This window comes from Leptonychotes weddellii, chromosome 13 (genome assembly GCF_054177405.1).
Source record: "Leptonychotes weddellii isolate Sample4059 chromosome 13, ASM5417740v2, whole genome shotgun sequence".
In the NCBI taxonomy this organism is placed as follows: Eukaryota; Metazoa; Chordata; class Mammalia; order Carnivora; family Phocidae; genus Leptonychotes; species Leptonychotes weddellii.
This window is the reverse complement of record NC_138381.1, coordinates 74,658,193-74,682,494: the sequence shown is the minus strand read 5'-3', so window position 1 is coordinate 74,682,494 and position 24,302 is coordinate 74,658,193. Positions and strand designations below refer to the sequence as shown.

At 41.9% G+C, this 24,302-nt stretch overlaps 1 protein-coding gene across 2 annotated transcripts; it reads right to left on the bottom strand.

Moving 5' to 3' along the window:
- Positions 1-1,708: 1,708 nt before the first annotated feature.
- Positions 1,709-23,901, bottom strand: ANAPC7 (anaphase promoting complex subunit 7). Of its 2 annotated transcripts, none has more exons than XM_081802280.1 (11): positions 23,693-23,901; positions 19,114-19,300; positions 15,781-15,900; positions 12,469-12,580; positions 11,883-12,036; positions 10,827-10,969; positions 8,601-8,718; positions 7,863-8,059; positions 5,207-5,431; positions 4,165-4,315; positions 1,709-2,576 (listed from the first exon to the last, which is right to left on the bottom strand). In XM_081802280.1, exons 1-11 carry the CDS (start codon positions 23,899-23,901, stop codon positions 2,387-2,389), a joined length of 1,806 nt encoding a protein of 601 aa, XP_081658406.1. In that variant the 3' UTR covers positions 1,709-2,386. The 2 variants fall into 2 exon arrangements, with proteins under 2 accessions (XP_081658406.1, XP_081658407.1); XM_081802281.1 differs by having other exon boundaries at positions 19,114-19,325; positions 23,693-23,830.
- Positions 23,902-24,302: the final 401 nt, after the last annotated feature.

Here is a 24,302-nt window from a genome sequence, read left to right as displayed (position 1 = left end):
CTGGTAATGGTAATGGGATACACAATGGGCACCATACTGAACTCCTTGTGGGCTGATTCCATCCTCAATCCTGAAGCTATGGGAGCTCAGGCCACGGAAGCGAACTAAATGGCCCCTGACCTGCAGCTCTGACAGTGGGAGAGGAGGGACTTTTAAAGAACCCAGCCTAATTCCAAACTGGTGCTATGAACAAGCTGGAAGCAGTTGGAGGGAAAGGATAGGATTAGTTAAAACATCCTCTTCCTTATTGGTGTGTGAAACTCCAGACACCAGAGGGTACCTGTGGTTGACTACAGGCATTTGAGAGCCCATCCCTGGTCAAGATGCTTCGTCTCCTGGAAGATGGCTCAATGAGACAGGCAGAGAGCTGGGCAGCCTGATTCTGTTCCTGCTTCCTGGGGCTCCCTGCCCTTATGAGGTTTTTTTTGTGAGACCAAGTGACAGGAGCAATGCCAGGTGAGATCTTCAGCACCCTTTAAGTCACACTCCTCCCATTCTTTGATGTGGACCAAGAAGGTCTTCAATCCTACATCAGGTGCACTAAAAAATGTAGCTTCAGTTGCCTCTTCCAACCCAGTTTTCACCCTAACATGGTCAGGATAGAAATGCTGGAGCTGCAGGTGGGAGGGGTCAGAGGGATCCAGCCCAGGGTGTTGCTGGGATGGAGGGGCCTGGGATGATCCAGGGGCTAGCAGCAGAGCTGAGGGCCAGCCCAGGAAAGGGGAGGAACATGCTGGTGCTGACAGAAGGTAATACACAGGGCGTGGGCTCCAAGGCACATCCTGACCCCATGGGAATCTCAGGGTTAACAGCGACAAGCCTGGCATGCGGCAACATGTAGGCTGGGTGTGGCTGGGCTTCTTCCCCAAGCCAGGGAAATGGCAAAGAGGTTTCACCTTTTTTCCCAACGCACTGACTTGTAACAGCTGCTAAGAGGAAGCCGAAGGCCATGAAGCTACATCCAGAGCAAGCACTGAGGCCAATGAGCAGTGTCTTCTCCCGGCAGCATGCTCCCCTGGAACAACCCCAACTGCTAGCTGGGCTCTTTAAACACTGTCTGATCAAATGGTGGCTGCCCAGGCTTTGCGTCTCATACTGAAAGATACTTGAACAATAACATTTTTGCCCACTTGAAGTTGTAGTTATCATGTTTGGAGCTCCTATACTACTGCACACTTCCACTGTTTTTACACTTTGGACAGAACTTACCATTTGTATCAAAATCACATTTTGTATCACCTTTGAGTAATTTTGTTTTAGTGAGTATTTGGGGTTAACTGTGCCATTCTCCCCACCTTCACCTCCAAGTTAAGGATACAGTGAAAAGCACGGCATCTTAAGAAACAAGAGGGTAGGTGAAATCTCCCAGCACCAAGCCCAGGGAATGCACCCCCTGCTGACCCCATGACAGAATGCTGTAACCAGACACCGATTTGTATAGTGCCCTCGACAGAAGTGAGCAGAACCAGCTACAATCAGGCCAAAGACTCTCTCCCCAAGGGGAATTTAACCAATCAAAAATGCAAATAGATGAACCAGCTCAGTGTTACCCAAAGTTCCCAATCTTCCTGGCTCCCAACACTCTGGGAAGAAAGGGAGTGTATTTATGGCAAATAATTCTGGGGCTGAATCAATGCATTGTGACTCAGAGACCCTCCCCCCCCGCAAGAATCTATAAAGGGCTTCCATTCTGATCAACCCAACACCATTACTGTACAAAAAACAGTTTTATTAGTTAATTACCCCAGGTGTGCCTTTGTTCATGCTCTAGGTCACACCCGTTTCTTAGATCCGGCCCAGGCTCATAGGCAAGTTACCAGATTAGCAAATAAGAAAATTGTTCTGCAAAATAGCAACTGTCAGCTTAAGGCATTACTAACATTGCAGAAGGAAGCAAGGTTACTAGGGAAGTCTGGACAGCTCAGGATGATTTCCGGAACAGGAAACCCTCTCTGAAAGGGCCAGCCCATGCTGCTGTCTGACATGGCAGAGGACACTCTTGCTCTGGGTGATAGGTCACTCCTTTAAACTCACCCACAATGTCAGAGACAGAACTGTCTATTCCTCAAAGCTTTCAGATTTAGAAATTAGTTATATAAAAAGCACTCTGTCCCAGAAGCCCTGGCACGTCTGCAGGCCCCCCAGAGAGCTCACTCGATCCTCCCTGACTGGAGCAGGGGAGGACAGAGATATATGGAAGGTCGGTCAGGCTCAGTTTTTAAAAATGAATTCACTACTAGAAATAGGGAGCAAGGGGTAGAGACCCCTGCTGCAATTACATGCGGAATCATTGTCCTCCCAGAGAGCGGGCTCCTCCGGGCTCCTTCAGTCCACAGAAGTGCTCAGAGCAGGGCAGGCCAGTGTGGCCACAGAGCTGCCGCCTGCCTCACTGCATGCCGAACCACTGCTCCTGGTCAGCCCACTGGGCCGCCTCACTGTCGCTGCCCTCCAGGTCCCCTTCTTCCCCACTCCCTTCCATGTCGTCCACATCCTCCTCCTGAGTGGCATCCGTGGGACTCTCCTCCTTCTCCATCTTCTGCATCCCCTCTAGAGACTTCTGGTCATTGGGGTCCAAACTAGGGGACAACAAAACAAAGGAGAGGCCTGAATCTCTGCCTTGCTTCTTGCGGGCTGATGCGTCATCTCCCTGGTACGGCAGTGAAATGACCACCCAGTCACAGAGAAACTGCTAACGCCTGGCCTCTCCAAACAACTCTGGTTCCACAGGCGAGATCCAGGGAGTCCACCACTAGAAGTGAAAAAAGGTGTCTTGTCCTAATTTTTAGAATTCTCAATTTGAGTTTTTCTCCACGTATTTCTTATACGTTTTCACACTTATTACCCCAGCGTTCTGCTGGAGGAAGATACTAGATAACACAAATGAAAAAGCAGCAAACAACCTTTAACAGAAAAATTCAAATGTAATTTCTTAACAATATCAGATTTTTAAGCTACAAAGTTACAAAAAAATACTTATTTTTCTGTGAGTGAAGTTGTTTCATGTTATGATGTAATTAACCACATCAGCATTTCAGTAGTCAACCAAAATTGTCATGCTTACCATGGAACACATCTGTCAACTCCTAGGTTAGACCCCAGGACCCAAAGCTACCTCTACCTGGGCACACGAGTTTAGCAGCTAAGAATCATTACACATGCCAAAATCCCCAAAGTTCAGAGGCTCCAGAACATTTATTTACTTGGCTTCTAAACAATTCTTCCTCTAGCCTTTGTGATTACCATCAAGGCCAGGAGGTGTCCAATCTCCAGCAAATTCCACCTCTACTTATGTAACTGTAGATTGATTGGTAACCTCTTCTCTGAAACCGTCCATACAGCTCTCACCCACACCCAGGGCTCCCCACCCTTGGGACTCCCACCTTGCCTTCTAGAGACTGCTATGAAAGCACTTAGCACGTGGCATCCATCAGTCTACATGCCTGAGACTGAGAGCTCCCAGAATCGCAGCATACCCAGTGGTTACTGAGATGCCAGGTGCTCAACTGCTGAACAAATAAATGGATGTGATCAGACTCGATTAAAGACAGGCCTTCACCATAACCTTAGACACACAGACAACCCTCAAAGAAATCACTTCTATATTAAACAGTAAGAATACCACTATTTATTTAGTATTTACTATGTACCAGACACAGCACTAAGAGCTTTACATGGAATAATAATTTAATCCTCATTTAACCATTTAATACCTAATAAGGTAGATATAGACAAATTAGTTAGTAACTTGCCCAAGATAACAGGTGAAGGTAATATTCAAACTTCAGAGCTTAAGTTCTTTACTACAGTAGGTAGAAACATGGGAAAGTACTTACAATACTTTGATTTGAAAAAGCAGAATATAAAATATATACTACATATACCCTATAAAAATATGTTTATGTGTGGGCAAGGCCAGGAAGATGATCTATACAAATGAAAACAGGTGATATAGTGATATGGGCTGGTTATGAGTGAAACAGTTCAATGTTGCTTATACTTTATGAATTTTTTTTAGAACTCACAAATAACTCTTCTACCATTACTATTATTACTCTGTTTTCAACCATGGGCACAAAAGTGTGTGTTTCCAGAATTCCTATTACATAGTTCCCTGACTCCTCTTCCCCTCATTGACCTTCCCCCCATGGGAGGCTAAGTGCCTACCTTAGTGCTATACTATATTGGTCCATTGCCTCCTGATACTCATTGACAGCTACAAGGAAATCTCCTAGGATCCGATGCAGGACACAGTCACTCTGATTAGCTAGTGCGTTCCTCAGCAAAGCAATTCCATCTTCGTATTTCTGTTCTCTGCCTAAAAAGAAAAAAGATCCTCATTTTCCTACTTAACACAACATTTTGAAAATACACTCCCATCTCAAATCACATACACAAAACCACAACAATGATCACAATCCAATAATCTCTTTGTAGATGTCCTTAAGAGAATAGTGGTATGGCAAGAAAGAAGAAAAAGCTCATATGAATTCCTATTCCATTAAGAAACGTGGAGCTTGGGCGCCTGGGTGGCTCAGTCGGTTAAGCGACTGCCTTCGGCTCAGGTCATGATCCCAGGGTCCTGGGATCGAGTCCCACATCGGGCTCCCTGCTCTGCGGGGAGCCTGCTTCTCCCTCTCCCACTCCCCTTGCTTGTGTTCCCTCTCTCGCTGTGTCTGTCAAATAAATAAATAAAATCTTAAAAAAAAAAAAAAAAAGAAATGTGGAGCTTGAGTTCTAATTTTTTAAATTATACTCTTAACCTAAGTTCAAATAAAAAGCCAAAATGCATTTGCCAAACTAGCCCAATCCCAGGATTTCACCATAAATCAGGACTAAAAAAACCAAAGCTAAAAGGAAAGTCATAAGCAAATCAAGATGGGTTGAAATAGTTCAAGCTGGCTAAAACCAGTTCTATTCAGCCCAAACTAGTTCAGGAAAACCAAAACCAGATCAAAGTGATCTGAACAGGTACCAACCAAGTGTAGCTGGTTTGAGCCACTCAAAAAGTGAGTCACTGCCAATCCAAGCCGGTCTAAGCCATCTACATTTGGTTGTGCTAAATATACACCAATTCATATAGGCTCAAATCTACTACAAAAGGCACACACCTGTCTGGTCATCTGTAACCAGCTGGGACCAGGAACTCCAAATGAGATCAGATTTTATACAATTAACAACAAAAGGGAAGTAAATAAGATACACTTACTAAGTAGTTCTGCTTTTTTCACCACAGCCTTAATGTAATCCGGCCTTTGGGTCAGGGCTTTATCTAATAAAGTTTTGGCTTTCTCCTGTGTCACTGGGTCTTCAAGACAAACAGTGGCTAAAAGGGTAAGGGTCTGTGCATTTGCTCCTAGAGTTTTGTAAACGTTGTTAGCCATTACCATTGCTTCACGAATACTGTTAGAAGCCAAGTAGCATTCAATGAGACCTGAAAAAATAGAAAGTTCAACCACATTACTATTCTAAGCAATGCTTCCACTCTGACAGCCTTCCAAACTGCAAACCTTCAAAGCTTCAGACAAAGGGCAGGCCAGGGGAAAACTCTGATGACATGAGACTAGAGAGTATGTTGATGCAATAAGAAGTGCTCTTCCCCAGGGCACTTCAGGGATGTAGAAAAAGGCTGCATGCACTGCAAAGCCTCCTTTAGTTAGCAAAGGAAACAAACACGCATAAGTAAAATGAAGCAGGTAGGCAGCCCAGCTGAATGTCAGAGGAATAAATAAGACCTTAATCATTACTTGAAATAGAGATGACGTTGACAACAAAGCGCAAGGTTCCACTGCCTCTTAACGAGCTATTAATTTCTGGCTGTATTCAGTCACCTTTAGTCCTAGGCTTATGTGGAAGAGCTTTACAGTTCCAAGTGAATGTGCGGTTCTACAAAACTACTAGTTTAGTGTAATTTCTAGTAATGGACCTACGGAGGAACCTAAGAAGAAAGGACAACTTTTCATTTGAAACATAAAAGTTATCTCAAAAGACATTTGCTGAGGGTTTCCCTAACCTAGGTGGAAAACGCTTGTCAGATGGACCAAATACACCGAGACTGGCAGCTCCTGCCTCTTACCATGCCCACCAGATGCCCTATGGGGACACCTCAAGCAGAGACAACTCTCAACTCTTCTTGCCAAGAACTTGAGAACAGAGGAAGTACTTTTTGACAGAAAGCTCTCATCAAAACAGAAAAACAGCTTAAACCCCAAACCCACGCATCCCTGGCAGATTTTCTCTATGCACTCCTCCACCCTAGCAGCATTTATAATATTTGTGCACATTCTACCACACACTATGGTTACTTAACCAGAAATTACCTAACTCTTCAGGCCAACGTGCTGGATTCAGAATATAGTTGTTTGCAACTACTTACTGAGCAGTTTTATTTCCCTGCTAAAGTCCCTCTTGGAACTTCAGAAGGAAATGGAAAGAATGTTCTTCACTACTCCAATGCCTCCGCCAATAAAGGAAGCTCAGATGGAGGTTACAAGAAGCACCAGAGAGCATAATCAGTTACCCTACTTCAAAACTCCAAATGGTAGCTTGAGTGCAGGCAACCCATGAAGCCTCACTGGCCTGAGAAAGGTCCTCTGCTCCCAAAGACTCTAACCATCGTCTGCCCAAGCATTGTGGAGTTCATTATTCAACTGCAATCCTGGGCTCCTGTGAAACAGGCACGCAGCAGAAAGGAATTAGTGTGATAAAAGCAGCTGAGAGCCTAGGTAGGTAGTTTCAGGATCAAAAATTTAATCTGGAACCCAAATCTTGGTTTGCTGGGGATACTTTAAGAACAAATCCACAATATGCATAGTTCTCTATCTAAGCAGATTTGTTCTTTACCCCAACTTCCAAATTTTCTCAAATCTGAACTCATCTTCCTGTTAAGAGCAAGTCACTCTTAGACTCCTGGGTTTATTTTTAAATTCTTAAAAAATATGCTTTGGAGGAACTGCATCTTTTAAGATCTATTTTAACATCTGTGACTGAATCACCAAATGTTGCTGAAGCTGGCACGCATCCTTTGAACTCCTAGGGTCAGTTCACACGAACTTAAAATAGTACGTAACAAAACAAAGTTTGACCCTGATCATGCCCACTCAGGAGGTCACAATGAACTGACTAGTTCCCACAACCAACACTGTCCTATGGATATGAAGTTACCCTCTTGAGTAATATTTCTGACCCAAGGTAAAACAACTGTTAAAAAAGAATAAAGACAAAACCAAGCGATCTAGCACAGTGCCAGCACAGATTCACATTGAGTGGGCCATGTTTGAGAAATAAAAATAGGACAAAAGACCATCCCCAACTACTCCCTCACCAAAAACCAGGAAAAGAGAGTGAAAAAAATATATTCTGAAGGTCCAGTGAAAGCCATAAATGATTTTTTAAATGCCTAATGCAGTGATTCCCAAACTCGTCCACATACTGGCAATACCTGGGGTCCTCAAAAAAAATACTGGTGTCTATCTCCCAACCACAATATTCTGATTTAGATAGTATTGGAGTGACCTGGCATGAGGATTTTTAAAAATGCCCCCAGAGGACTCTAACATGCAAGAGAGTTTGGGAACTGCTGGCCTCACAAAACCTTCCATCCGGAGGTGCCTGGGTGGCTCAGTAAGTTAAGCATCCCAACTCTTGATTTCGGCTCCGGTCATAATCTCAGGGTCGTGAGATCAAGCCCCCATGCTGGGTGGGGAACCTGCTTAAGATTCTCTATCTCCCTCTGCCTCTTCCCCCTATAACTCGTGAGCGCATATGCTCTCTCTCTCAAAAAAGCAAAAATTAAAACCTTCCATCTGAGAGCTAATGCTACACACCTAGAGATTCACACCATCCATCTCTATTTTTCATCTTACCTTCATAACAATCTAAGCGACAAGGTGCAAGCCGTATAGCCTCCCGAAAGTGGATTATTGCTTCTTGGACTCTGCCCATGTTTCTAAGTGCTGCTCCCTTAAGTAGCAAAGCTTGAACACTATTACTATTCAGCTGAATGGCCTTGGCTCCTAAATAGAGGGCCCGAGAATAGCGTTTGCTATAAAAGCTATGACACCTGGAGAAAAAAAAACAATGCATTACCTGAGAGAAAATGGTAAAGAAACTTCATTCAGAACCAAACAGAAGGACCTCTACCTGATCCTTATTACAAAGCAAACTTACAGCTTTACCTGAGATATTAGCGGGTGGGGGGGGGACGACAAAAAAAAATCTAAACGTTTATTTTGAAGGGGAAATATTGATATGGAAGGGAAAAGTTATGGGAAAGAACCTGATATCTGGATATGTTATTAAGTGAGAGATATTCAGAGAAATCTGTAAAGCCATGGTAACAAAGCAGCAGCTTCTGGCCTGTTTGCTGATGGCTTCCAGTGCTGAGCACGATGCACTATCTCAGTGGATACCTACCCCATGAAAGTCTGAGAAAAGACTCAGTGAGTTAACTAATGTGTCCAAAGTCAAAGAGCTTGATCTGAATTCTAAGTCTGATTATCTCTTAAACCTGTGTTTTCAACCTGTATGCTATTTGGGAGGAACCACAATTTCCCAAAGAGTGTACTGAAAACTGGAGAGAAAAAAAGAATGCATAAACATACCCAGAGACCACCCAGGGTTCTGCATGCTGATCAGAAATATTGAAAAGGCGGCAGCCAAGGTTCTCCACATCCTCTAGCCGCCCTTCTCTTGCCAGGAGGTAGCCATATACATCCATTCCTGGAAAGGAAGAGGCTTTTTTAAAAAGCAGCAGGTGTCCTTTATTAAAGAGCAACAGCCTTCATCAGAGCCCCACTCAAGCCCCAGCTCCAGCATGGTCTGAGCCCTTTCCACCAGCATGAGCTCTTCCCACCAGCATTCTCACTTTCCTACAATATGACTATTAAAGGGGCACCTGAGTGACTCAGTCAGTTGGGAGTCTGACTCTTGATTTCCTGGGTCATGATCTCAGGATCATGATCTCAGGATGGTGAGATCAAGCCCCATGAGGCTCTGTGCTCATTGGGGAGTCTGCTTGAGATTCTCTCTCTCCCTCTGCCCCTCCCCCCACTATGGCTTATGAGCTCTCTCTCCCTCCCTAAAATAAATAGATAAATCTTAAATTAAAAAAATGACTTTTTAAAAAAAGATTTTATTTATTTGTCAGAGAGAGCGCGCACCAGCAGGGGGAGTGGCAGGCAGAGGGAGAAGCAGGCTCTCCCCTGAGCAAGAAGCCCAATACGGGACTTGATCCCAGGACCCTGGGATCGTGACCTGAGCCGAAGGCAGACGTTTAACCGACTGAGCCACCCAGGTGTCCCGAAAAAAATGACTATTAAAAAGACAAAACACATCCAAAAAGTTTAAAAAGCAAAGGAGTAGAAGGGTCTACAACTCACAGTCTGAAAGCCAATTATTTTTGGGAACTGTTTGTCCTGTGACATGATATACAGTTATCCTAACTCATAACCAGGAAAGGCCCAAAAAGGCATCACGTAATTTCTTTTCTTCAAGAAGCCTGGGCACAGTCCAGAGTACATACTTAATATGCTGGTTAGTCTCAGAAAAAGTAGCCTATTCCAGAAAAAGCAACTAGTTCTTTTGGAGTCCAGCGGATTTAAGATCACCCCGCTCCCTGCTTATTCTTACTCGTGTTCTATAAAATGGGTCCCATGCTTGCTGTCATCCATCTCTTACCACCATCCCCTTCATTCCTTGTTACCCCTTCAGACTCCCAGGAAAATGTCTCTCTTGCCAAGATCACTGCAATACTCCCTGCTGGCCCCCAAACTCGGGCCTGAGCTTTCAACTCCAAGCTGCCAACTACTGCCAGACTAGTATTTCTAATACACCATTTTCATCATGGGCACAGGCAAAACTCAGAGAAGAGAAATAAGCACTGGGCAGGAGGGAGACCTTGGGCAAACAATTTCATCTTTCTGGATCTGTTCTCTCATCTCCCTGCTCTGTAGTTCTCATGGCTTAAGAGTCTACAGGACTAACTACTGTCACAAGGCCATATTTTTCTGATGGCCTCTTCTGGGACTTTATAAGCAGATTCCAGACTGTCAGACTTTATTTCCTACTACCCATCACTCACTGCCGGTCACTGGACACTCATCCTTTGGAAGTCCCTATGGCTCACCCCTTCAGCTACAGTCTTTGAAATCAATGATTTTTTGTTGTTGTTCATTCCTAATTACTTCCTTTAGTCACCTCATTCCTTACTTAATGCCTGTTCACTTACTCCCTTTTAAGTATACTAAGGATACAGTAAAGCTAAATCCCCTAAAAGGATATTATGGTTTTGGGGATGCCATCCAAATTCTCAGTCAGGCACACCAGAAATTTAAAAATCATAAGGAAGGGCTATCACCCTTCCCCCCAAAAAAGCCAAATAATGATCTGCCTGGAGATGACACTTGAATTCAAGCAAAAACAACTACTCAAAATGGAATTACTCAAGCGTTAGAGACATGTATCAGACGTAAAAAATGGTAAAAGGCTACTAGAACAAGTTTCACAAAGTATTTCTATGAAAATGGTATCAGAATATTATGCTACTGGGGCGCCTGGGTGGCTCAGTCGTTAAGCGTCTGCCTTCGGCTCGGGTCATGATTCCAGGGTCCTGGGATCGAGCCCCGCATTGGGCTCCCTGCTTAGCGGGAAGCCTGCTTCTCCCTCTGCCACTCCCCCTGCTTGTGTTCCCTCTCTCGCTGTGTCTCCCTCTGTCAAATAAATAAATAAAATCTTAAAAAAAAAAAAAGAATATTATGCTACTTTGTCTCCCTTTCTTTTCTGATCCTCCCCTCTGCAGCCACTTCCACCATGCCTCAAGAATTACTTACCTTTTATCAAATAAGGATCCAACATCTGTGCCTGTTCAAACTTGAGGACAGAGTTTTTATTGTCTCCAGCTCTGAAGTACAGATCTGCTAAGCTTCCCAGCAGGTCCACGTTATCTCGCAATAAGGACTTTTTCTCTAGTGAACTTCAAAATATTAAACATTGACCCTTAAGATTTATTATGAATCCTCTTAGTTTCTGAATCTGGGTGACAGGCATATAAGCACTATTTTCTTGCATACATACGACATTTTTCATAATAAGCTTTTCAAACAAACCATATACACTAGATTTTCTTATTCTGAGCTTATGATTTAAAGAAAGTTATACACAATAAGAAAGTCAATATACAGAATGACGCAGAATTCTCTCTCATTACTGAGAACTTTCTGGTTGCAGGTTTTCAGAGGACAACATGGTGCTAAAGGTAATGTCATTCAAAAGTGACTTTGCATAACACAAAACCCAGTCTCTTATCCTTGGACTTCAATTGACTAGAAAGAAAATCCCAGTCCTAAAGAGGCAACCCAAGTCAGATGCTGCAATCTATGCTTCTAGGACATCCAAAAAGATGTTCTTCCAGGTTCCAGCATGACAACTGACGCAGCCGGCTGTGCAAGGGTTACCACTTTTGCAAATACAGAGCTGAACTCGGTCAAAGTTTACATTTAACAGGTCCTCACAGCAGAGATATTATCCTTAGGACCATTAAGTACATTAAGAGACTAGGGGCGCCTGGGTGGTTCACTCGTTAAGCGTCTGAGGGTCCTGGGATCAAGCCCCGCATCGGGCTCCCTGCTCTGCGGGAAGCCTGCTTCTCCCTCTCCCACTCCCCCTGCTTGTGTTCCCTCTCTCACCATGTCTCTCGCTGTCAAATAAATAAAATCTTTAAAAAAAAAACCAAAAAACATTAAGAGACGAAAGCAAGCCTGAGGACAACAGGCTGCAACACCAAGAAATAAGCATCTCATACTTCTATTTTGCTAATTTCTATTTCACACCAGACCTCCATAAAGGAAAGGGCCTCAAGAACACTGAATTAACTTTGTGGCTCTCACCAGATGGTATTGATTGCTCTCGAGTTGTCACCAGTATGCACAAAAGCATATGCTTTGATCCACACAGAGAGCCAATCCAAGTTAGGCACAGTCTGGATCACATTCATTGTCATCGATGCCACCTCTGCGCCTTTTACAGAAAGGGAAAGCAAACCTAATCCAACAGAAAACAGGAGAAATAAGGTGAAGCATAGCATCCCTCTTCCACAATGCAGGAAGCATTAGGCTACTCTTTCTGTTGGCAACGAGGTAACCCTTTCGCTGTTCTGAGCAAGATGCAGATGACAAAACAACCATAATTTAATGTTTCTTGATCTGTGAAAAATACATGACAACAGTAATCTACTGAATCACTCTCTGGAAGTTAGGCGAGGGCAATTTTTTTTTTTTTTTAATTTGCCTTTTTAGTAAATCTCTACACTCAACATGGGGCTTGAACTCATGCCCTCAGATCAAGAGTTGCAAGCTCTTCCAACTGAGCCAGCCAGGTGCCCTGGCATGTACAGATTCTAATGTACAGCTAAGAATGAGAACTACCATCTCAGAGAGTAAACATCCATAGAAATAGGCTGAGAATGACCTGTACCTAGTATGGCATCGAGGGCTAACGGGCACTGCCTCAGCACTTCCTTATAGCTGGTGACTGAAGGGCGCTCCTGACCAGCCTTCTTGTACAGGTTCGCCAGCATCATGTTTATCTGTAATAAACAAAAACAAAAGACAATAAGATATGCACATATTGCAAAGAAAATATCTCACCGCCAATTAAGTCCTGATTTTTTATTACCAGCTACTATTCTACTTTTTCCTGGAAAATCTACCCACAGCCCTGTGGAAATAAATGAAGACCAATCCCATTCTTCAAACCAAAGAGAAATTACTACCTTCGCTCTTCCTACATCCTTCCATTTCTAAGAGGAAAGTCAAATTCCTCTCACTTACCCAACCAAAAGGTCCCGTACTATCTGGACCAAAGATGCTGTCTCTGGAAATGGGAGTAATATTTATTTGAGAAATGTTACAGAATTCTAATTACCTCGATTCTTTCTTGATCTTAAGAAAGAAGATGAACTATCCTAGAAGTGCTCAAGTTTACATATTTTAAATGCAATTAATATCAAGACATAAGAAAATGAGGAATTCTTAACATAGCTTGTTAAGAAAGAGCAGATGAATTTTCCCCAAAAAGAAAACGACAGATACAGAATTAAATACTTGGATTCTCTCTGACAATTATCCTGGCAGCTAGACTCTAGCCTTTCCAACACTGAAAGCATGGACCCACAGGTACTATGTGACTCATCAAAGTGATGCTACAAAAATCAAACTCTAACTCACCTCTGGAGGTACAATGATCCAGAGATTAGCTACATCATTTAAATCCAGTAAATGCATTTTTAGCACAATTCAAATTTGTAACTCAGTAGAGCTCTTTTAAAATATAACCCTTTCTAAAACACAACAAGGAAAATCTAGGAAAACCTAAAAGTTCCAAAGAACGTAGAAGTTACAAGGAAAAGTAAATGATCTTAATAGTACAGAGAGAAAAAAAGAACATTCCAATTTAAAATTAATAAATCTTAAACATAGCAGTGTTTGCCAGATCATTAACCTACGGAAGCAGTCAACATGAGGATATACAAAAAAAGCCAATCCCCAATCTCTTTGGTTATTTGTAGCCTGTACGCCAGATATTTACTCAAAAGAGGGCTCTGAAGATGAAGAACTCTGTTCCAATTATGACTTACAGTATATAAAACAATCTAGTATGGCATTAATCCATACTGATGATTCAAATAATGAAATAATGAAATACTAGAAATAAAACTTTATTTGGCCTCAGCTTTTCCATTTTAGGCTATGTTGAAAATGCAAAAGAAAATACTTAAAGGAAAACTCCAGTATTAGTGTCAATACTTGAAAAGAATAAAAGGTTAAATTTAAGATCCTTTCTTGACTGCTTGTGATTAACAAACTATGACCTAGAGACCATCTGTCTCAACAAATATAAAAATTCCCTTTAAACTACCTGTCACTTCAAAAGAATGAGTTTTGGGTACTACCTATGAGAAAGTCAATTCTGTTTAGAACAGATCCTTACTTGGGAACATCACAAAGCCATATTCCACCAGTTAGAAACATAAGCAGTCATCTTTTTCTTAAAACTGAGTGAGAAATTTTATGTTGATATGTTTACTCTTGAAAGTTGAAGATTTACCAAGTTATAATAATCTCACACTGGAATTTTCCTTTAAAATGTGAAGAAATGTGTGGTGGTGTTTACCATACATTAACAGACGTTCATTTAGACGTATTTTGACTCACTTCCTTGTCCTTTACACAGACTGAGAAGCCAGTTAACTCCCTAACGGACAAGAAAGAAAAACTGTAAATATTATAGGTTTATGTTTGAGGCACACATCTTTGTTTGTTCCTGGCTACAACAGCTCTACAGAATGAAGGATATGTACTCCTAACAAATGTGGACTCCTCCAGTCCCTCTTAAAATGATGGCTTTAAACACCAAAGCGTTGGATACCACAAACTGAGCTTATTTGCCATTACTCATTTTCAAAAAATGTCCCCACCCTCAAGTCATTGAGGAAATTGTGGTACATTTCCAATAAGATAAGGAAAAGGCATCATTCAAGTTTATAATCAAAATGGCATCTTCCAAAAGGAAGACACTCTTCACATATGTAAAAAAATTATACTTGGGATAAGTCTTTCATAGTGTATCAGAAAACAATTTAGTATAAAGCATGCAAGCTTATTTTGAGACAGGTTAGTCTATAATATGCTTCCAAATGTTCTTAATAGCATAAAATAAACTAAGGAAAGAACTTAGTTTTTAACATACTCAGAAAATAGTAAATAAATCCTCAATATAAGGAGATGCTTAAACACATTCTCATCAAGTTTTGGTTACTTTTAAAACTCAGCAACACTTAGGTGAAAAAAACACTAAATATACCACTGCTTAGATTCCTTTTCTTTTAAGGGCAGGAGAATGTACACAGACATCTTACATATAAAATTCCTCATTGTTAAGCACAAGTTGCACCGAATGGTTCTTCAATGAAGTGAGGAAGGCAGGCGACATGAGAGCAGATGTTAGAATATTAACTACTGATGTGAATTCAATACTAAGAGCAAGGATTCTCATTGTTCTTTTAAGACTCAAAACAAACTGTAATCAAAGATATCCAATATAATACTCCTTACAGAATAGTATTTTAAAAAGTATTCTTTCACATATGAACTTACTTATTTTTCCAAAGGTCAGCAAAGTATTATTAACCTCATTTTATAAATTAAAAAAAAAAAAGTAAAGTTCAGATTGGTAACTTGCTCAAGTTCACACTACACAGTACACAGCTTGTATGCCCTAAACTCAGACAAGATACCAGATCTCTTGATTTCAGTTGAAGGTGTTCTACTGATTATAATATGTTGCCAAATCAAACACAAATATATATCCCACATACAAATAAGTACATAAAGATCTTGTAATCTTGGATTTTTAAAACAAAGGGATTAATAAGCTCATTCACATTATCAAATGGGGGCGCCTACAGCATGCAAAACATGAGTTCTAAAAAAAGTACCATTGCCACCTGGAAGCATGTGCAAATTATTACTTCCTATGGTAAGAAATACCAAAGAATGAGCACTTGTAGTATTCTCCAGCTATCATTTTCATCAGCTGAATTCTCAGGGTTTCATAAGAAAGTAATTCTTCTCTCTGAACCTCATCCACTCCATTAACAGGGGAACAAAGTGAGTCAAGAGTAAAATGTTCAGATGGACTCCCTAAGGCATGGAGAAAACATGGAGGAAGTGGGTTGGAAGGACCGGGTAGATGAATATTATGTAACAAACTGTTAATTCAACTTACTTTGGGAGTCCTTTGTCTTGAAGGGATCCCATCAAGTATAGCAATGGCATCTTTATCTTGTTTTAGCATTGTATAACATTCAGCCATTTTGTATTTCACTTCAATTTCAGATGGAAGACACTAAGAGGCAATGAAGACATTTCTTCAAAATACTACTTCAAAATATGGCAGTTCTTTATTTTTTTTTTTTTTTAAAGATTTTATTTATTTATTTGACAGAGAAAGACACAGCGAGAGAGGGAACACAAACGGAGAGAGGGAGAGGGAGAAGCAGACTCCCTGCCGAGCAGGGAGCCCGATGCGGGACTCGATCCCGGGACTCCAGGATCATGACCTGAGCTGAAGGCAGTCGCTTAACCAACTGAGCCACCCAGGCGCCCACAAAATATGGCAGTTCTTTAAAATGTTATACACAGAGTTACCATATGAGCCCGCAATTCTGCTCCCGCACATACAGCCAAGAGAACTGAAAACATAATGTCTGCACAAAAACCTACACACAAATGTTGGGGTGCCTGGGTGGCTCAATCAGTTAAGCATCCGACTCTTGATTTCAGCTCAGGTCATGGAGCCTACTTAAAAACAAAACAAAAAACCTGCACACAAATGTCCACACCAACATTATTAATGATAGACAAAAAGTGGAAGTAATGTCCGTCAACTAATGAATACATAAAATATGGCATATCCATACAATGGAATTTTTTTTTAAGATTTATTTATTTGCAAGAGCAAGAGAGTGAGCACGAATGGGGGGGAGGGGGCAGAGGGAAAGGAAGAAGCAGACTCCCCACTGAGTAGGGAGTCTGACTCGAGGCTCGATCCCAGGACCCTAAGATCATGACCTGAGCCAAAGGCAGATGCATAACTGACTGAGCCACCCAGGCACTCCCATACAATGGAATATTATGTGGCAATAAAAAGGAAAGAACAAAGAACTGATTCATGCTATAACATGGATCAAACTTGAAAAAATTATGCTAAAGTAAAAGAAGCCAGACACAAAAGGTCACATGTTGTATGATTCCATTCATATGAAATGTCCAGAACATGCAAATCCATAGACAGAGGGGTTAGTGATTCCCAGAGGCTGAGGAGGTAACAGGCATGGGAATTTTCTAGGGTGATAAAAATGTTCTGGAATTCAACAGTGGTGATAGTTGTGCAATTTTGTGAACATACTAAAACCTACTGAATTGTTAATTTTATGACATTATATCTTAATTTTTGAAAAATTCCTTAAAGATTAATTATAGAGAACTGATAGTTACCAGAGGGGAAGGAGGTGAGGGGAGGGGTTAAGTAGGGGATGAGCATTAAGGAATGCACTAGTCATGATGAGCACAGGGTGATGTATGCAAGTGTTGAATTACTATATTGTATACCTGAAAATAATATGGCACTGTAATGGTAGGTAACTGGAATTAAAACAAAAACTCAAAAAAAAATTTTTTTTTAATGTGAGGTCAAAAAAATTCCTTAAAAATTAAATGTATTTAATTAACATGAAAGGTTTAGCATGGTGCTTGGCATACTGAATACTAAAAAGTTAGCTACTTCTATGAATGACCCTATGTGGATAATATACATGACTTCCATTCAGTGCCAGAAAACAGAAAATCCTGGGGTGCCTCGCTGGCTCAGTCAGTGGAGCATGCAACTCTTGATCTTGGGGTTGTGAGTTTGAGCCCCACACTGGCTATATAGAGTACTTTAAAAAAATAAAATAGGGGCACCTGGGTGGCTCAGTCAGCTAAGCATCTGACTCTTGATTTCGGCTCGGGTCATGACCTCAGGGTCCTGGGAGAGAGCCCGGCACCAGGCTTGCTGCTCAGCAGGGAGTCTGCTTGTCTCCCTCTGACTCTCTGACTCTCTTTCTCTCTCTCTCTCAAATAAATAAATCTTAAAAATAAAATAAACAAAAATAAAAGAAAACAAAGAAAATCCTGGCAATCAGCTCTTTAGCAACAAAACCCAAATGTTTTAAAGAGACAAGATGAAAATCAAGAGGCTTTAAAAATAGAGCAACTAATTTGTCTTTTTACAAAATGTGGAAAAATACAAAGTAGAAAAAACATGACTTATAATTTCACTCCCAGCTCATTCTACTGACATTTCTTCTATTGTATGGACGTACATATGTATGTATTTATTAATTTTTACTGACATTCCTTTTTTTTTTTTTTAAAGATTTTATTTATTTATTTGACAGAGAGAGACACAGCGAGAGAGGGAACACAAGCAGGGGGAGTGGAAAAGGGAGAAGCAGGCTTCCCGCAGAGCATGGAGCCCGATGCGGGGCTCGATCCCAGGACCCTGGGATCATGACCTGAGCTGAAGGCAGACGCTTAACGCTCTGAGCCACCCAGGTGCCCCACTGACATTCCTTTTAAATATAAGTTGCACATGTAATTTAAACTTAAAGACAGGGTCAAATTGCAAGGTAAAAGTTTCCCTCTCCCTAAAGCTTTCTACCATTAAATTGCTTTCCTTCAAACACACAAAATCTTTCATGCATATTACCAGTGTGTGTGTGTGTATACATATATATTAGGCATATACCAGGATATATTTATATATCTATAAACTATCCCCTTTAAACAGAAAGCATTGAAACATTTCTTCAAACCGTATTTTCCTTACTAATATATATAGTTCTTTCCAAATCAGCATGTGCACCTCTATCTCATTTTTCATTGAAGTAATAGTTCCATCACATTCCATCTTATGGCTATGCTCTAATTTAACTAGACCTTACTGATAAAACTTTTGCTTCTAGTTTCTTACCATTAAAATTGCTGCAATAAGCAGCCTTGGTTATATGATATACCCTGTAAACCTGCGAGTCTAATAGGGGTAATTTCTAGCAACTGGACGACTCTGTCAAATCGGAGGACTCTGTGAAATTACAATTTTCCCCTTCATTTATTTAATTATCAAGCTACTGAAACTGCCGAAGTTCTTAGAATATTTCCCATAAATTTCCCTAGGTACTCACAATCCTAATAATTGAGTTACATTTTAAAATTTGTACTTTAATTAAAATTATAAAAACACTTTAGATTTTGAATTGTTTGTATAAAAGGGAGGAACAATGCAGAACTTCAGTGAACCCATATAATTCATGTTTAACTCCATATTTAGTTCATCCAGAGTGAATTTTGCATCCTTGCTCTAAGTGATTTTTCATCTTTTGTTTCTCCAGTCAGCTCCCCTTTAAAATTACTTATTTTTTCCATCTTCTACATCTAATCGGCAGTCTTGTAAATTCCTTCAGTCTCTCTCTCAAAAAAAAAAAAAAAAAAAAAAAATCACACTTCCATCTCCATTTACCTGACTTTGTGGAGTAGATGCAGAATTACCAGTTGAAGGTCTCACTTTTGAAGTTTTACTTAGGGCTTTCTTCTGCTGTAACGCCATGGTATACTTACTCACAGCATTCCGATATTCCTTATCATGAAAGAGAGAATCTGCATGATACACCAAAAGCTGGTACTTCTGAGATGGGGAGAATAACTCACTAGAAAACAAAGAAAATATACCCCCTACATGGGTTATTTTGAAATGTTAGACACCCTCCTTAGTGTCCACCCACATAAGTCTACCATAAAGCCTTGTGTAATGACAGCTTACAAAAGTCATTGTATCCTAAGTGCTAGTCCCTAAAATGAGAGGCATAAGAGTTGTACTCTGTGCTAATATGGTCAACACATCCAGGCAACTGCTTTAAATTACTGTTTTAATATGCTTTTCTCCTTTATTTACTATAAAAGTAAGGATAGCTCTAAATCAAAATCAATAATACACAGATATACAAAGAGAAATGTTATACATCTTCTCCTTCCCTTCTTTAGCCCAAACCCTCTTTATTTTTTTTTAAAGAGAGAGAGAGTGCAAGAGCGTGTGCAAGTGGAGTGGTTGGGGAGAAAGAGAGGGAGAGAATCTTAAGCAGGTTCCATGCTCAGCATGGAGCCCAGTGCAAGGCTCAATCTTACCACCATGAGATCATGACCTGAGCCGAAATCCAGAGTTGGACACTTAACCAACTGAGCCACCCAGGCGCCCCCCAAAGCCCTCTTAATTTAACAGTTTGATATATATCCATACTTTCTTACATTAGCATCAATTTTTAGCATAATATAGACAAAGGAGAGAAACAATGATTTAATTAATACTACCAAAGAAGGGCTGAAGAACCTGGAAAAGTGAGACCTCACCGCTTTGAAACATTTTTAGGAAAGTGCTGAAAAAAAGAGTTTCAAAGGAACTGAAAACTCTTCAAATACTGCAAATGGGAATATAAAAAGCTGAAGAATGGGAATAGAATAGGACAAGCCAATAAGATAAAGTGGGATAGAAAGAGGATTAGCCTTATTTGATGAAAGTTTTTTTTAAATTTTACATACAAAAGTAAATTTCATTTTTAAAAATTTTTTAAAGATTTCTTATTTATTTATTTGAGAGAGAGCACAAGAGGGAGGGTGAGAGGGAGAAGCAGACTCCCAGCCGAGCAGGAAGCCCAACATGGGGCCCGATCCCAGGACCAGGATCATGACCCAAACTGAAGGCAGATGACCAACCAACTGAGCCACCCAGGCGCCTCAAAAGTAAATTTATTAACACTAAAAGAATTTTTATCTCCTTGAGTCTCAGGGGTTTGAGGACAGAGTAAAACAACGTTTCAAAACTTTTTCATTAATGTTGAACATTGCTCACAAGCATTGTAACTGCCTCCAAGTTGGCCACCATTCTTAATGGGAAACATATTTTTAATCTCCAATTCCACTCCCCCCTCATTGCCCTGACTCCTGCCAAATTAAGAGGAATTTACACGTTTTTCTTTGACAGGTAAAAGCTATAGCCACTTAAAATGAAAGAACAGTCACAGTCAACTCTGTAAACAGTTAATTTGTCAACAAATGAAGGATACTCAAGAATAGGTACCAGAGATTACTGGTTGCCAGGGGCTGGAGGAAGTGGGATTAGGGGTGCTTACTAATAGATGCGGGGTTTCTTTTGGGGATAATGAACATGTTTGGAATAGATATGGTGATGGTTGTACAACTGTGAATATACTCAAAACCACAGAAATGTATTCTTTAAAAGGATGAATCTAATGGTATGTCAATTTTTTAAAAAAAGATTTCATTTAGGGGCGCCTGGGTGGCTCAGTCGTTAAGCGTCTGCCTTCGGCTCGGGTCATGATCCCAGGGTCCTGGGATGGAGCCCCGCGTCGGGCTCCTTGTTGAGCGGAGAGCCTGCTTCTCCCTCTGCCACTCCCCCTGCTTGTGTTCCCTCTCTCGCTGTGTCTCTCTCTGTCAAGTAAATAAAATCTTAAAAAATAAATAAGTAAATAAACTTATAAAGGAAATTCAAGGACTAAAGGTATAGTCCAGGCACTTAAGATCTCTTCCAACTCTGAGATTCTACATACTTACTGAGAAATAAGATTTGACAGAAAATACTGCTACACTCAGAGAATGCATTCAGACATTTATATATTGTAACACATGCCTACTTATGCACCCATAAATTATCTTTGGAATGATACGGGAGACACTGTTACTGGTTGTTGCCTGGAGAATGGAAATGGTGGGGTAAGGTTCAAGATCAGGGACAGACACTTATCTGCATACCTCTTCTGTACTATCTGAATTTTTCATACTGTGTATAGTGCCAATTCAGTAAGAACATTTAATAATACATGGTAAAGGTCAGAATTTAAACTGACCTCCCTGAAGCTAGGAAACTGCCAGTTTAACCTAATAGAAAGAAATATGGGCTAAGCCGAGTCAGAGGATTAAACTGCTTCTATCCTGTAACATCTTCAAGAACCAAGAGTAATGACTAACTGGTGCACAAATTCCCAATGATGGAAAGTGTGCCTTGACCAATCACTCAAAACCAACTGAAAGGCTCCAGAATAAACACAGAAGGCTGAAAGAGACCAGGGCTCCTTACTGTCAACACTAAGTGGATGGTGGTGAAATGATGGGTCTCATGTAGCAAGGTCCACAAGCACACTAATGGAAATAAAATATCAGCAGCTGCATTACAGGCACTTAAGGGGCTTTTCCTTTCTGACCTAGACAGCTTCTAAAGCAGGCCAAATGCAAATGGATCCACCCTGAGTAGAAAATTCAATTATGCCACTTAGAAGTAGCAGAATGTGGTGGGTCAGTCTAAAGTTTTCAGAATCAGAAGGACCAACGCCCAGACATCATGGCTCCTCCACTTACTAAATGTGTGAATTTGGACAGTTTTACCTACCTAAGGTACATACTTCCTTAGCACATTTAATAAACATGTGAGTGCTCATTGCACAAAGGCACTGTGCTGACTTCCTTAGGTGTTAAGAGTGATGCAGAATACAGATCTTAAAAAAGTTCTTGTCAGTCTGGGTGGCTAAATTGGTTGGGCATCAGACTGGATTTCCGCCCTGGTCATGATCTCGGGGCTGTGAGATTAGCCGAGTTGGACTCCGCGCTCAGGGCGGAGTCTGCCTGTCCTTCTCCCTTCGTTCCTCCCCCCATTCACTCTCTCTCTCTGTCAAATAAATAAACGAAAATAAAACCTTTAAAAGTTCTCACCGTAAGAAAAAAACCATGTGGTGGTGGATGTTAACTAGACTTATTGTGATCATTTCACAATATATTGATACAATTAACAAGTCATGTTGCACACCTGAAATATGTCAATTATATCTCAATTTAAAAAGAGTGATGCAGAATACAGAACAGGGCAAAGGGATGAACAGTGAGGGTTAGGGGCAATTCTGACAGTTATAGAAGCTGCTCCCTAGAAGAGGTTATCTGAGCTGAAACCTGACTGAGGATACAGTTCACTGACGTGTACGCCAAGCCAAACAGCAAACGCAAAGCCCTTAGTTAAGAACGAGCCTGGTGGGTTCAAGTAACAGAAGGAACTGCCAGCAAGGCTGAAGTACAGTGAGCCGAGGGCATGAAATGAGGTCAGGGAGAAAAATGTTCGGCCTCCGAGGCCTTGGGAAGGAATTTTAATTTAAGTACAATGGAGGAGGGGCGCCTGGGTGGCTCAGTCGTTAAGCCTCTGCCTTCGGCTCAGGTCATGGTCCCAGGGTCCTGGGATCGAGCCCCGCATCGGGCTCCCTGCTCCGCGGGAAGCCTGCTTCTCCCTCTCCCACTCCCCCTGCTTGTGTTCCCTCTCTCCCTGTGTCTCTCTCTGTCAAATAAATGAATAAAATCTTAAAAAAAAAAAAAAAAAGTAAGTACAATGGAGGAATGAAAGCAGGGGAGCAACGCGCACTCAAGGCTGGAAACAGCCCTGTGCTGCATCCGTCATTGGACTCAATCAAACAAGGGGCACTGCGTGTCCTTAAAAGGGCGCCACTCCCACCCGTCTAAGGAGTCTCCCGTTTTCAGGGGTTTTGGAGGCCAGAACGTGGATCCTTCTGACACACTGAAGGGGAAAAATCAATCTCAGATGGGGGACGAAGGTATAAGACCGGGTGGACTTCTTGGAGCTGCGGCGAGCGATAAAACGTTCTTCGGGAAAGAGCCAGGAAGAGAGTCGGCCCAGCGAAGTGACAGTCGCTGTGCCCGGCGACAGGTGCCTCAGGAAACCCTCCGCTCACAACTTTCGGGAAACCCTAGCCAGGCTCGCCCTCAGGGCCTCCGCCTTCCATTTCTGGAAGCCGCCGCTCGCCACCTCTCCCTCAGGGAGCTCATCCCAGCGTCTGGTACAGCGCAGAGACCGAGTCAACTCAACTTGCGTTCCTAGATCGGCTCCGCCCGACGATGCCGTCGCTGACCCCGAAGCCTCAGCTGAGGCCTGCGGGCGCTCCTTCCCGCCAGTTCCCAGGCCCCCTCAGCCCCCGCTCCCAAACCGGCGCCGCTTTCTCCTCAGCCCCAGGCCGCTCCCCGCCTCAACTCACGGGTTGTTATTACTCATTGTAAGTAACAAGCTGCTGAGGAGCCGCACGTTAGAGTGCAGTCCCGCGGCCGCCATGTCCCGCACGTGGTCTATCACATTCATCCTGCCCGGCAAGGCCGCGGGCAGCGGCGGCAGCGGCGGCAGCGGCGCGAAAAGCCAGTAGAAGCTCCTTAGGGAAGACTCCAAAATGGCGGCCTCACCGGGGTCCATGGGGTCCACAAGCGGCACCGCCCCCGGGAAAATAGGCAACTACTGAAGTGCCTGAGGGAAAAAAAAAAAACTCCGTTCCTTCCCCCAGGCACCCTATGAAGTGGGATGATTTGGTTTTGTTTTATTTTGTTTTGTTTTAGCAAAAGTTATGTCACTCTATGCTGCAAACTTTATTGAGGGCTTACAATGGGGCTGGGGACAAAAGGCACTTCAGTATGAATACATGCTCAATTGAAATAAGATGACTCGGAGAGAAATTTCTGTCTCAAAAATTAATAAAAACGTATGGTCACTTACCATAAATAAGTTAATATAGTAGAGTTGGTGGAATCTCCAACAGCGGGAGATAAATATTTTAATCAGGCGGCTAGGGGCAGTCCTAACTGCTTTTACAATCGGGC

Coding starts and splice junctions, on each gene's coding strand:
- ANAPC7 (XM_081802280.1), bottom strand. CDS start 23,901: ATGGACCCCGGTGAGGCCGCCATTTTGGAGTCTTCCCTAAGGAGCTTC. Junction 12,581..15,780: donor CAAGACAAAGGACTCCCAAA/GTAAGTTGAATT, acceptor TGTTTATTACAG/ATAAACATGATGCTGGCGAA. Junction 10,970..11,882: donor AGAGCAATCAATACCATCTG/GTGAGAGCCACA, acceptor AATATTTTGAAG/TTCACTAGAGAAAAAGTCCT.